The sequence below is a fragment of the Scylla paramamosain genome, chromosome 6 (genome assembly GCF_035594125.1).
Source record: "Scylla paramamosain isolate STU-SP2022 chromosome 6, ASM3559412v1, whole genome shotgun sequence".
Taxonomy (NCBI): domain Eukaryota; kingdom Metazoa; phylum Arthropoda; class Malacostraca; order Decapoda; family Portunidae; genus Scylla; species Scylla paramamosain.
Window position 1 is genome coordinate 26,051,997 of NC_087156.1, and position 13,967 is coordinate 26,065,963.

Here is a 13,967-nt window from a genome sequence, read left to right on the forward strand (position 1 = left end):
GCACAAGCCTTCAGGCTGACCAAGTGTCAACGTCCGGTAAGTGTCTTCTTGCTCCATGTGATTTACGCCAACATGGGAAACGCCAAGCAAATCTCAATGATCCTGACTATGTTACCGTGTCTTTCTATCTTTGCTAACAGGTGACACAAAAGCTTGTTCAGTATGCCCTCCGTCCGGAGCAGCACACAGAGGTTCGCATTGCAGCTTATCTAGCTGCAGTTCGCTGCGCCAACTACGAGGACCTGCAAAATATTGTGACTAAGATCTCCTACGAAGAAAACACCCAGGGTAAGATTTTTTTTTTTTTTTTCTATATGATTCACCGAGTGTCAAGTGTCTCTCCGTACGAAATTTAACTTGAAATACTGTGATTTTTTTCAGTTCGTGGGTTTATCCTGAGCAACCTTCTAAACCTGCAACAGTCAGATGCTCCAGAAAAGCAGAGGCTGCGCTACATGCTGACGAATATCATCGTGCCCCAAGATTTTGAGGCTGACCTCAGGAAGTATTCCCAAAACCTAGACTTCTCCTACTTCTCCCAATCCCTTGGTCTTGGTGCTGAGGTGGAGTCCAACCTGATCTACGCCCCTGGCTCCATGATCCCTCGTTCCCTGGTCGCAAACTTGACTGCAGCTCTTGATGGAACCGGTATTCCCATCAACATTGGAGAGATTGGAGCTCGTCTTGAGGGTATGGAACCGATCATCGCTCAACTTTTGGGACCTGCAAGCTACCTCAAGACGTCCAGTTACAGCAAGATGTTCAATGATCTGGTCTCCTTCATCCAAAAACATTGGAGTACAATTAAACAAGAACTAGAGGTCGCCATCAGAGAGAGGAGGTCTGTAGACTATGCAGCTCTTGAGAGTATCATCAGCAAGCTCTATGGCCCTCAGTATGGACAGTTCCAGGCCGACTTTTTTGCTCGCTTTCTGGGTCAAGAGATCAACTATGCCTCTCTGTCTGAACAGCTGCAGGACATCAACATACACCACTTAGTGGAAGCCTCTGTCCGGTACCTGATGCAAATGCTGAGCAGCTTGAAAAACATGAACCTAGACAAGATGAGGGCAGCTCACCTGGGACTGGACTACTCCTTCCCAACTATTCAGGGCACACCGCTGAAGATGACCTGGGAGACTGTGGCCGTAGCTGGAATCAAAATGGAAACGAACCTAAATGGCCAAGGAGGTAGCGGTAGTAAACTCAAGATCCTACCGTCATTCTCTGTGGAGACACACGGCTTCATTGGCTACGACGCCTACATTTCCAAGAGTGGACTCAAGATGAACACCACTGTCTCGAGCAGCAATGGTGTCGCCATCAAGGTGGGCGGCCAGAGCAGCCAAGAGCTACAGATTGAGGTGGACATCCCCGACAAGATGGAAATAATTCGCGTTCACAGCGAAACGTTCCTCATGAAACACACGAAAAACCAGCCAGATACCAAGATTCTGCCACCTTCCATGCAAGACGTCAGAGTCCACCATAATTCATGCTTCACTGCACTTGAGTCAGTGTTCGGTATCAAGATGTGCTATGACGTCAACGTACCGGACATCTTCCGAGCTAACGCTCTGCCACTGGGATCCCCAGCCCTGGTCACACTTTCAGTCAACAAAATAGAATCCACCATCACTGGATACAAGATAGCCGTTAATGCAGACACAGCGACACAAGACAAAAAGTATGCAGCCAAAGTCTCTGTAGTGGGCTCGTCTTCACCCAAGGAGGCCAATGTGGAAGTTAACCTCAAGAAAGACAGTGAATCTTATCTTGCCGAGGTTAAGCTCCTATCATCTGTCACCCACGGCAAGGCCAGGATTAACTTCATTAACAGGCCCGAACAAATGAGCTTCCAGGCTGACTTCTCCTTCACGAACAATGGCATGGAATTTTTACAAGTATTAAAAGTACAGATAAAGAAAACGAGTACTACGAATGGCATGAAATACGAGATGGATGTCTATTGGAGCCCCTCCAACAGCATCTCTCAGGAGTCCAAAATGTTCACTGGACAGCTAACACTGGACCACATGATGCCTAGTATGGTGATGCACATCTCGGCCGAGACCAAGAACAGCCTCATGCAATACATTCCCTTCAGTCTTGAGGGTAAGGAAAACATACACTCTACAACTTTAAATTTTCTTGAGTAAGGAAAAATTATCATCATACCAAACCAGCCAAGTTATCTTTTTTTTTTTTAGTATTTCAACACAATTATCTCTTTCTAGCCGTTGTAAACTTCAAGTACTACAACGGCGTGCCCCTCCCAGTGCGGATGCGCCAACTTGAACTCAAGGCTGGCATCGACGGTTGGATGTTCATAATCTTCTTCCGCGACTCGGGAGAATCCAGCCAGAGGAGTAATTATTCTTCGGGTCTCCAGCTGCTCCACGAAAAGGAGATGCTGATTGACTTCCAGGTTGACCTCCGCCTTCAGGGGACACATGGAGTGGATTTCATAGAGCAACTCTTTGTTAACGGTTAGTAGAGCAAAGGATGCATCGTAGAGGTTTTTCCAACAGCTCACCATATTTCCTTATGATGAGCACAACAAAAAGACACGGTGTGCGTTAGGTTTGCTTGGACAACCTCGTTATCTTCACACTTGTATCACAGTCATCATTCCTGGCTAAACACAAACATTGCTACCAACACTGAGGTGGACAGGATAAAATAAACTCCGAGTGAAGCAATTGTTATGTCTAATGCAGAACACAGTGCCGTTTTTACAACATTTAGAGGAAATAACCCTTAGAGTTAAGATTCACCACAACGAATTAAATCTATAAATGAATTATAATCTCTAATAGTTGTAATAACCGTTTCTCAGCCAAGATCGGGCAAACAGAGTACGAGATGCAACAGAGGATTGAGTGCCAGGAGACGAGGAGAGCGATCAGTCTGCAACTTACTCGTAAAAGTGACAACGTGAAGCTGCTCGAGATCGGCGCCGAGAAGGATTCACACAAGATCAAGTTTATTTTCTGGGTATGTCTTTTGTCTTCCACTCCGTAAGATAGGGAAGGTGCATTTTATCAAAGAAAGCTGCTGTGGCCCATGACTGGCTGGCATTTCCTTTTTACTGAATTTTTTCTCGATGCAGAGATAAGTAGGACGTTGATATCGAAGGTGCTCCCTGATGATCGAGTGTGTACCACATTTGCTCATGTGATTGCTAGTTTAATTAAAAGGTTTGTATGTGTCATCATAACATGTCTGTTCATCAACAGGTTCAGATGCCCGGGTACATGGCGCCTATCAAAATGGCTGCCGGCGCTGTACAACAGGGAGAGGTCTACAATGCCGAGGCAATTATCATGCGTGGACAACAAATAGTAGTGCAGCTTCACGGTCCTGTCACCTATATGAATTCACCAACACTTGCGAAATTTGGAGCTAACATTAAAATCAACAATCTCTATCAGTTCGTATTTTCCTTCGAGTACGAAGAAAGCAAGCAAACTGTGCTCCTGGAGATAAAGAAGGGAGAAGAAATGCTTTTATCTTTAGAGGGCAACGTTAAAACTCCATCCTCTCAGGGCTTCTTCATACAGGCCAAGCTACACATACCTATTTTGTTCGATGGAAACACTGAGATCTCCATCACCGAAAATGTTATTCACATCAGCACCAACACCCTCCTGCTGCCGCATTCTCCTTCCCCACGTAGGATCAAGGCTTTCCTGGATATCAACTGGAGCCAAAAACAGGGGCAGATGATGGTGCTCTGGAATGCCGACAAGGATTCATCACAAAAGATCGCTCTCGATGTCAACATCGTGCCGGAGAGTGGAAGGCCCGCTGAAGCAACTCTACAGTGAGTATTGTTCTCTTGTTGTAGCACTTTCTTTGCCACTGACGTCATCATGATCTCCAAAAAAGATATTTCTTGATTTGATACAATGCGTTACAAATCATGTAACTGATGTGATCTTCTATTGAAACTTTCAGCATAAAACTCATGCTTCTGAATAAAGCTTACCACTCCAACATGAAAGTAGTGGTGCCATTCCTGCTGCAGCAGTACGGAGAGAGGAACAGCATACATATGGAGGTAGAGGCAGCCGAGCAGAAGAAATGGATGCTTGAGATCGGGGTTCAGAAACAAGAGAGCAACACCGCCAACGTTGACTTCACTTTCAAGAGCGTTAACAACAACAACTACCACCTGACGTCTGATCTCAGGTGGCAGCGCCTCGATGGCCCACTGTGCTTCGAGGTCCAGACTGGAATCACATTCATTTCTCCGCTGAATAAGCGCTCACAATTTTTGCTGCATGCCAAAAACCACAACTCACCTCAGCGGCGCATCATTCATCTCATGGTGAGCGCTTCCGAGGCCTCCTCCCCCCCCCCCCTCTCTCTCTCTCTCTCTCTCTCTCTCTCTCTCTCTCTCTCTCTCTCTTTCCCATCTTGTTACTTTCAGGCCTTGATATTAAGTACATAAATCAGGAAATCTAGACAGCTCCTTATATTGAGATTACAATGTAAAAATGTAACACTTGACTATACGCTGATGATGAAGGTTACGGGAGAGTATAAGTGTTAGTTTGTGCAGGTAGAAATTGAATGGATGACGTTTATCTTTTTATGGTTTGTCCAAAGGTACATACAAGTTGCACATTAAAGACACGCTTTGAGTTCTGGTAACGTTCTACCAATATAAGAGTATTAAAATACTTCTTTGTTTCAGATGGAAGCCTCAACACCGAGTACGCAACCGCCACTGAAGATCAACTTCTCATTGGAGAACAAGGACTATTCGTACGTCACAAAGCTGCAAAGTGAGGTCAGCAGTCCTGAGACGGTATTCATGTGGCAGCTGGAGACCTATCCAGAGGGTGGAGTAAAACGCTTAGAAAATGCTATCGATCTCACAGCCATTCGGAACGTAGTGAAAGTCGTGAGCAGCATGGTGGGTTTGCGAGGAAGCTCACCCTTGGTCACCTCTGCCTATCAGAAGAGAAACGCCTACCGTTATCGCTACACCCAGTCTTCCCCTGGCACCCACTCCTTCATAATTGAACAGCCCTCCCGCACCGTGGAAGCCGAGACCACCTACTCTCCCTCTAAGGTGGGCATCAAGTTCTATCCGAACAGAGGTGAGAGCGAGGCCAAGTACGAGGTGTCTGGCGAGTACATCGACAGCTTGTGGGGAGGCAAGTCCAGACTGCAGGGCCGAATGAGCCATCCCATGTTGTCAAGGGACATGACAGCGGCGGTAGAGTATGCAAGAAGCGGCAGCAGTCAACAAGGATCTTTCGAGTTGGATGTCTTCCCTGATACAGCTGACAAAATCACCGGTTCTCTAACCTCCGTCCTGCGGGCAAACAATACCATCGCCATCGAGGCTAATCTTTCTGCCAGGGTGAGTGAGATCAAACATGTGGCGATAATCACAGCCATTTCACCACGAAGCAATGTCTGTAATGTGTTCCCTTTTGCAGGTACTGCAGGTGAAACCTAGAGTGATGATGGAGGTTTCCTGGGCAGCTCACACCGCGGCCTTTAATTTCACCTTCCAAGAGACTCCGTCGTCACCAGAATCGCTCAAGGTCTACGCCAAGTATGACCGTATCTCGAGGAATCACGCAGCAGTGACCTTCCATCTAGCAGGTGAGGGTCGCCCCACGATGGACGTGTCCGGCGTAATAGAGCCTCGCTACGGCCTTCACTGTGATGGCTTCGCGCTGCTAGCTAATGCACGCACCTCACTTCTTGGCAACTTCGCTGTCAATTCGACTGTGTGCAGACCTATGTTCCTCGAACTGGTCTTCAAGAAGCAGAATTCCGAAAACGTCTACAAAGCTGCTATTGGAATTCAGTTGCCTTACAAAGCTGAAATAAGCCTCTCCGAGAGCGACAGATTCCAAACATGGGATAAATACATCTCCCTCATCGGTATCGAGCTTGCAACTCCACATCGCATTAAGATCGACTATAAATACAGGCAGAACGAAATGGCAACACTGAAGGTGAGACATCATCATGATTCTGATCCTCTCTCTCTCTCTCTCTCTCTCTCTCTCTCTCTCTCTCTCTCTCTCTCTCTCTCTCTCTCTCTCTCTCTCTCTCTCTCTCTCTCTCTCATGATACATTACATTATTACTGTTATGTATGTTTTTACTGGAATCTTGTCCTTTGCAGGATTCGGTGTTGAATGACGTGTACCGAATTACGGAGGAGGTCTTGTTATGGACGGATCGAGTGTATAGCGAAGTAAACCGACAAGCTGGACAGGCAGGCGTCCCATTCTCCGCTCCTGAAATCAGTCAGCTGCTGCAGGAGGTTAAGCGCGACATCATGGAGATTTATGCCGACGTGATCTACAATGACATTTTGTACGAGTGGGACACATTGATGCAAATTCTGCACAGGCCAACTGCCACCTTTATCAAGGAGTTCATTTTCCAGTCATTGCAAACCATGGCCCATTCGCAAAGGGAGTGGGCAGTCTATATGGTGCAGCAGATCATGGAACTGAAGCAACATTTTGAACCTGTTATCAACAAAATTACTGAAGGTACAGTCAGTATGTGTGTGTGTGTGTGTATGGCTAGGTGATCTAGTGGATGGTTGTGGTTATTCTCTTTTTTAATCCATCTGTCAATCAGTTAATCAATTTTTTCAATCCATCAATCATTCAATTACATTAATGAATGGATGAATCAATCGTCTTATCTATATCTCTATGTATCCACTTGTCATCTGTGTGTCTTTATGCATCCCATGGACTCAGTGCTTCATCCAATGATTTGACCTCGCCAGCTGTGAGAGAGGTGGGTCAGTGGATGCATACTGGTGAGGAGCCTGAAATGGTGCGTCGCCTGGTGGAGGATTTGGAAAGATCTGCCATCTACCACATTCTACAGACTCACATAATCGAGCCCATCAGGGAGATCTACCCACAGCAGTACCAGGCTACTATGGAGGTTGTTGCTAAGGTCATAGACACCCTCCGCCATGACCTGCTCATGATGCAGCACAAAGTGTTGGCCTCGCCGACGCTGCACAGGATTATCCACAAGATCGCCGCCTTGAGTCAGGTAAGAAGCATCACTTCGCACTCTGCATATATTTCATTGGTAACCTTTTGTCTTCCACTTTTCAGTAAAGCTATGTGCAGCGGAGGAGTTTATTCTTTGCTTTTCGCAACAGGATGACATACTGAGGCAGACGTTGGAGTGGTGGGAGAGCCAAGTGACGCAGAGTGTTCTCATCATCGCCCCAGAACCTGGCGTATACCATGTTGGGATTCAAATTCCACTGTACCGACCCATCTACTCCCTCATGCAAGTTGTGAACATGACGATGCAGTCCCCTCCTACTCTCTCGAAGAAGATCCTCCTGTCCGCCGAGGGCTTTAGCCCTATCCCAGTGAGCAAGATTTTGAAGACCTATTATGATTGGGTCCCCAGGAACTTGTCCGCATTACCACTGACCTTAAACCGATCTGCCCTGGTGGTGGGCGACACTGAGATTTTCACCTTTGACGGTGTTCTCCTCCGCATGCCTCGCTCATCCTGTAAGGTGCTGCTTGCTTCCGTGCCCGATGTGGTCTCCGTCTACATGTCCCACCCTCAGCCCTCAGGGGCACCAGAGGTCACTTTGCAGGCTGGATCCACCAAGGCCATCATCAAGCCAAACATGGAAGTGGACGTCAATGGTCGCCAGGTGCACGGCAGGCAGACTGTGGGTGACGTAGTCATAGAAGTCAATCCTCACTATGTGACACTCGTCTCCCCAATGTTGGGCGTTCAGTTGATGAAGGAGGAGCGTGTGGTGATGGTGAACGCATCTACGTGGGTCTTTAACCACACCAGGGGCCTCTTGGGATTGTATGACAATGAGCGAGCTAACGACAGAATGATGAGCAATGGCAGGAACGCCTCTAGTCTGCACGATCTAGTGAACTCTTGGCAGGAGAACCCCAGCTGTTCCACACCATCCATCACTCCAATCGACCCCACGCATGTTCCCGTGAAGGAAAGTGTTTTGTGTGACTTCCTCTTCTTCCAGATGAAGCCATGTATGCCTGTGGTGAGCCCCAAGCCCTTCATACAGAGCTGTCTCATTCAGTCTCGCCCCTTCGAAGTAGCTCACTCCTACCAGTCCTTCTGCCGCACGCAAGGCGTCATGTTTCCGCTTTCGATCTTCTAACGACACGGACTAGACAATGACTACTCACTGCTAAACAGGTTTCGCCTAATGTAAGATAGCAAAACATGTCTCTGAATTTTGAGAGACATGAGAAAAGAATAAAAAAAAAAGTAAATAAAATACATTAAAACAAATAGATAAATCAATAAATACTGCAATTATTTTAAGCTTTTGTTTGATCACCTGCACATAACAAAGACACTAGTTATAAGACCTTGGATGAAGATAAGAGCCATACTAGGAGGAGCTAGTAAACACCTGCCGAAACGATAATTATTCCTAGTGAGATCTCATGCACTGGATCAGTGGCAGTGAATTCATCAGTGACCCAGCAGTGACCTTACTGAACGTTTCTCTTTGTGTCTCACAACACAAGGGGGCAGTCACAGCCTGCCCTCTACAGAGAATTATCTTCCTTCATGGAAAACTACATTCACCTAATTACACACACACTCTTCTCTCAAAATTCCAAATTGAATAATTGAATATAGCAACTCCGACGCCAGCCTTGGAGTCCCCATGTAGGGAGACCACAAACGTCTTCAGTTCAATTTGCTCATCTGGTATCGACTCTAAGTGTCTTGACACTGGCCTCAAGTTTTTCTTCTTTAACTAATGCAACATTTGCCTTAGATCTAATTTTCAATCTATAGAAAATCACCTCTCGTGTATTAAACCTCATCTTTTCCTCACTGAAAAACAGGTGTCTGAGGCAACTGACAGTAGCCCCTTTTTTATTCCTTACATTCCCTATCCTCATTTTCAGTCCAAAGCTGGATGTTGCATCTATGTCCGCAATGACTTAACCTGCTCTCGTGCCTTCACTCTTGAATCTTTTGAATTTTCCACCATCTGGGTACGACTACACAACTAAATTTATTTGTGCTGTATATCTCTCACCCAACTCCTCTGTCTTTACGAAATATTTGGACTACTTAACTTTCAAAGTGGAGCACATTTTGAGTCTCTTCTCTTTTCGGAGATCTCAATTCTTGGAGACTTCATTATTCACCACCAACTTTGGCTTTCCTCTCCCTTCACTGACCATCCCTTTAACTTTGTTATCCTCCACGACCTAGAGCAACTGTTACAACATCCTACTCGTATTCCTGACCATCTTGGAGACACGCCCAACATTCTTGACATTTTCCTAACCTCTAATCCTGCTTATGCTGTTATCCTATCTTCTCGGTTGGGCTCCTCTGATCACAATTTCATATTTGCATCTTGTCCTATCGCTCCAATAACTCCTAAGGATCCCCGAAGCAGAGATGCTTCTTGTGTTTTGCCCCTGCTAGTTAGGGAACCTGAGGAAGTACTATGCTGATTTTCCTTTTTTTTTTTTTTTTTTTTTTTATGTAGGAAGGACATTGGCCAAGGGCAACAAAACTCTAATAAAAAAAATGCCCACTGAAATGCCAGTCCCATAAAAGGGTCAAAGCAGTGGTCAAAAATTGATGGATAAGTGTCTTGAAACCTCCCTCTTGAAGAAATTCAAGTCATAGGAAGGTGGAAATACAGAAGCAGGCAGGGAGTTCCAGAGTTTACCAGAGAAAGAGATGAATGATTGTTCTCAATCACTGGTTAACTCTTGCGTTAGAGAGGTGGATGGAATAGGGGTGAGAGAAAGAAGAAAGTCTTGTGCAGCGAGGCTGCGGAAGGAGGGGAGGCATGCAGTTAGCAAGATCAGAAGAGCAGTTAGCATGAAAATAGCGGTAGAAGACAGCTAGATATGCAACACTGAGGCGATGAGAGAAAGGCTGAAGACAGTCAGTTAGAGGAGAGGAGTTGATGAGACGAAAAGCTTTTCATTCCATCCTGTCTAGAAGAGCAGTATGAGTGGAACCCCCACCAGACATGTGAAGCATACTCCATACATGCACGGATAAGGCCCTTGTACAGAGTTAGCAGCTGGGGAGGTGAGAAAAACTGGCGGAGACGTCTCAGAACGCCTAACTTCATAGAAGCTGTTTTAGCTAGAGATGAGATGTGAAGTTTCCAGTTCAGATTATAAGTAAACGACAGACCGAGGATGTTCAGTGTAGAAGAGGGGGACAGTTGAGTGTCATTGAAGAAGAGGGGATAGTTGTCTGGAAGGTTGTGTCGAGTTGATAGATGGAGGAACTGAGTTTTTGAGGCATTGAACAATACCAAGTTTGCTCTGCCCCAATCAGAAATTTTAGAAAGATCAGAAGTCAGGCGTTCTGTGGCTTCCCTGCGTGATATGTTTACCTCCTGAAGGGTTGGACGTCTATGAAAAAACATGGAAAAATGCAGGGTGGTATCATCAGCGTAGGAGTGGATAGGACAAGAAGTTTGGTTTAGACGATCATTAATGAATAATAAGAAGAGAGTGGATGACAGGACAGAACCCTGAGGAACATCACTGTTAATAGATTTAGGAGAAGAACAGTGACCGTCTACCACAGCAGCAATAGAACGGTCAGAAAGGAAACTTGAGATGAAGTTACAGAGAGAAGGATAGAAACCGTAGGAGGGTAGTTTGGAAATCAAAGATTTGTGCCAGACTCTATCAAAAGCTTTTGATATGTCCAAGGCAACAGCAAAAGTTTCACCAAAATCTCTAAGAGAGGATGACCAAGACTCAGTAAAGAAAGCCAAAAGATCACCAGTAGAGTGGCCTTGACGGAACCCATACTGGCGATCAGATAGAAGGTTGTGAAGTGATAGATGTTTAAGAATCTTCCTGTTGAGGATAGATTCAAAAACTTTAGATAGGCAGGAAATTAAAGAAATAGGACGGTAGTTTGAGGGATTAGAATGGTCACCCTTTTTAGGAACAGGTTGAATGTAGGCAAACTTCCAGCAAGAAGGAAAGGTAGATGTTGACAGACAAAGCTGAAAGAGTTTGACTAGGCAAGGTGCAAGCACGGAGGCACAGTTTCGGAGAACAATAGGAGGGACCCCATCAGGTCCATAAGCCTTCTGAGGGTTTAGGCCAGCGAGGGCATGGAAAACATCATTGCGAAGAATTTTAATAGGTGGCATGAAGTAGTCAGAGGGTGGAGGAGAGGGAGGAACAAGCCCAGAATCGTCCAAGGTAGAATTTTTAGCAAAGGTTTGAGCAAAGAGTTCAGCTTTAGAAATAGATGTGATAGCAGTGGTGCCATCCGGTTGAAATAGAGGAGGGAAAGAAGAAGAAGCAAAGTTATTGGAGATATTTTTGGCTAGATGCCAGAAATCACGAGGGGAGTTAGATCTTGAAAGGTTTTCATACTTTCTGTTAATGAAAGAGTTTTTGGCTAGTTGGAGAACAGACTTGGCATGGTTCCGGGCAGAAATATAAAGTGCATGAGATTCTGGTGATGGAAGGCTTAAGTACCTTTTGTGGGCCACCTCTCTATCATGTATAGCACGAGAACAAGCTGTGTTAAACCAAGATTTAGAAGGTTTAGGACGAGAAAAAGAGTGAGGAATGTACGCCTCCATGCCAGACACTATCACCTCTGTTATGCGCTCAGCACACAAAGACGGGTCTCTGACACGGAAGCAGTAGTCATTCCAAGGAAAATCAGCAAAATACCTCCTCAGGTCCCCCCAACTAGCAGAGGCAAAACGCCAGAGGCACCTTCGCTTAGGGGGATCCTGAGGAGGGATTGGAGTGATAGGACAAGATAAAGATATGAGATTGTGATCGGAGGAGCCCAACGGAGAAGAAAGAGTGACAGCATAAGCAGAAGGATTAGAGGTCAGGAAAAGGTCAAGAATGTTGGGCGTATCTCCAAGACGGTCAGGAATATGAGTAGGGTGTTGCACCAATTGCTCTAGGTCATGGAGGATAGCAAAGTTGTAGGCTAGTTCACCAGGATGGTCAGTGAAGGGAGAGGAAAGCCAAAGCTGGTGGTGAACATTGAAGTCTCCAAGAATGGAGATCTCTGCAAAAGGGAAGAGGGTCAGAATGTGCTCCACTTTGGAAGTTAAGTAGTCAAAGAATTTCTTATAGTCAGAGGAGTTAGGTGAGAGGTATACAGCACAGATAAATTTAGTATGAGAGGGACTCTGTAGTCGTAGCCAGATGGTGGAAAACTCGGAAGATTCAAGAGCGTGGGCACGAGAGCAGGTTAAATCATTGCGCACATAAACGCAGCATCCAGCTTTGGATCGAAAATGAGGATAGAGAAAGTAGGAGGGAACAGAAAAGGGGCTACTGTCAGTTGCCTCAGACACCTGAGTTTCAGTGAGGAAAAGAAGATGAGGTTTAGAAGAGAAGTGGTGTTCTACAGATTGAAAATTAGATCTTAGACCGCGAATGTTGCAGAAGTTAATGAAGAAAAAGTTAAGGGGGGTGTCAAGGAAAGTTGTCTTTAGAGGGCAGGCTGTGACTGCCCCCTTGTGTTGTGAGACACAAAGGGAAACGTTCAGTGAGGTCACAGCTGGGTTTAATGATAAGTTCACAGCACGCCTCGAACAGTGCTTTAGACTTCAATGGGAGTAATTATCGTTTCGACAGGTGTCTACTGCCTCCTCCTTGGAATGACTACTGCTTTCGTGTCAGAGATCGGTCCCTGTGTGCTGAGTGCATAATGGGAGTGATAGTGTCTGTCATGGAGGTGTACATTCCTCACTCTTTTTCTCCAATTAAACCTTCCCAACTTTGGTTTGACCCAGCATATTTTCGTGCTATACATGATAAAGAGATGGTCCAGAAAAGGTATTTGAGTCTTCCATCACCAGAATCTCATGCACTTTATATTTATTCCTGGAATCATGCCAAATCTGTTCTCCAACTAGCCAAAAATTCCTTCATTTAAAGAAGGTGTCAAAATCTTTCAAGATCAATCTCCCCTCATGATTTCTGGCACCTAGCCAAAAAAACGTCTCTAATAACTTTGCTTCTAAATCTTTCCCTCCTTTATTTCAACCTGATGGCAGTGCTGCCATCTCATCTATTTCTAAGCTGAACTCTTTGCTCAAAACTTTGCTAAAAACCCTACTTTGGATGATTCTGGACTTGTTCCTCCCTCTCCTCCACCCTCTGAGTACTTTATCCGCAGTGATGTTTTACGTGCCCTCAATGTCGTTAACCTTTAGAAGGCTTATAGACTTGATGGGGTTTCTCCTATTGTTCTCTGAAAATGTGTCTATGTGTTTGCACCTTACTTAGTCAGACTCTTCCAACACCCTATCAACATTTATCTTTCCTTCTTGCTGGAAGTTTGCCTACATTCAGCCTGTTCCTAAAAAGGGTGACTGTTCTAATCCCTCAAACTACCGTCCTACTGCTTTAATTTCCTGCCTATCTAAAGTTCTTGAAACTATCCTCAACAGGAAGATTCTTGAACATCTATCACATTACAAGCTTCTATCTGATTGCCAGTATTGATTCCGTTAAGGCCACTCGAGTTTTGATTTTCTGGCTTTCCTTACTGAGTCTTAGTTATCCTCTTTTAGGAATTTTGGTGAAACTTTTCCTGTTGCCTTGGATATATCAAAAGCTTTTGATAGTCTGGCACAAAGCTTTGATTTCCAAACTACCCTCCAACTGCTTCTATCCTTCTCTCTGTAACTTCATCTCAAGTTTCCTTCCTGACCGGTTTATTGTTGATGTGACAGACGGTCATTGTTCTTTTACTAAATCTATTAACAGTGGTGTTCTTTAGGGTTCTGGCCGTTCACCCTCTTTCTTCCTATTATTCATCAGTGATCTTCTAAACCAAACTTTTTGTCCTATCCACTTCTACGCTGATAATACCACCCTGGACTTTTCCACTTTTCGTAAACATCCAAGCCTTGAGGAAGTAAACAATTCACACAGGGAAGCCACAGAACACCTGACT

The 13,967-nt window shown here is 45.2% G+C and overlaps 1 protein-coding gene across 1 annotated transcript in view; it reads left to right on the forward strand.

Annotated features, from left to right (window-relative positions):
- Positions 1 to 8,331, forward strand: part of LOC135101516 (vitellogenin-like) — a 10,414-nt gene extending 2,083 nt beyond the window's left edge. Inside the window, exons 4-15 of the mRNA XM_064005593.1 lie at positions 1 to 36; positions 141 to 288; positions 382 to 2,115; positions 2,238 to 2,489; positions 2,840 to 2,997; positions 3,240 to 3,826; positions 3,961 to 4,333; positions 4,703 to 5,377; positions 5,457 to 5,984; positions 6,157 to 6,532; positions 6,778 to 7,055; positions 7,168 to 8,331. The exon at positions 1 to 36 is cut by the window's left edge and continues 1,062 nt beyond it. Of these exons, the coding sequence (XP_063861663.1) occupies positions 1 to 36; positions 141 to 288; positions 382 to 2,115; positions 2,238 to 2,489; positions 2,840 to 2,997; positions 3,240 to 3,826; positions 3,961 to 4,333; positions 4,703 to 5,377; positions 5,457 to 5,984; positions 6,157 to 6,532; positions 6,778 to 7,055; positions 7,168 to 8,169 (6,147 nt within the window). The 3' untranslated portion in view covers positions 8,170 to 8,331. The remainder of the gene's footprint in view (positions 37 to 140; positions 289 to 381; positions 2,116 to 2,237; positions 2,490 to 2,839; positions 2,998 to 3,239; positions 3,827 to 3,960; positions 4,334 to 4,702; positions 5,378 to 5,456; positions 5,985 to 6,156; positions 6,533 to 6,777; positions 7,056 to 7,167) is intronic.
- Positions 8,332 to 13,967: the final 5,636 nt, after the last annotated feature.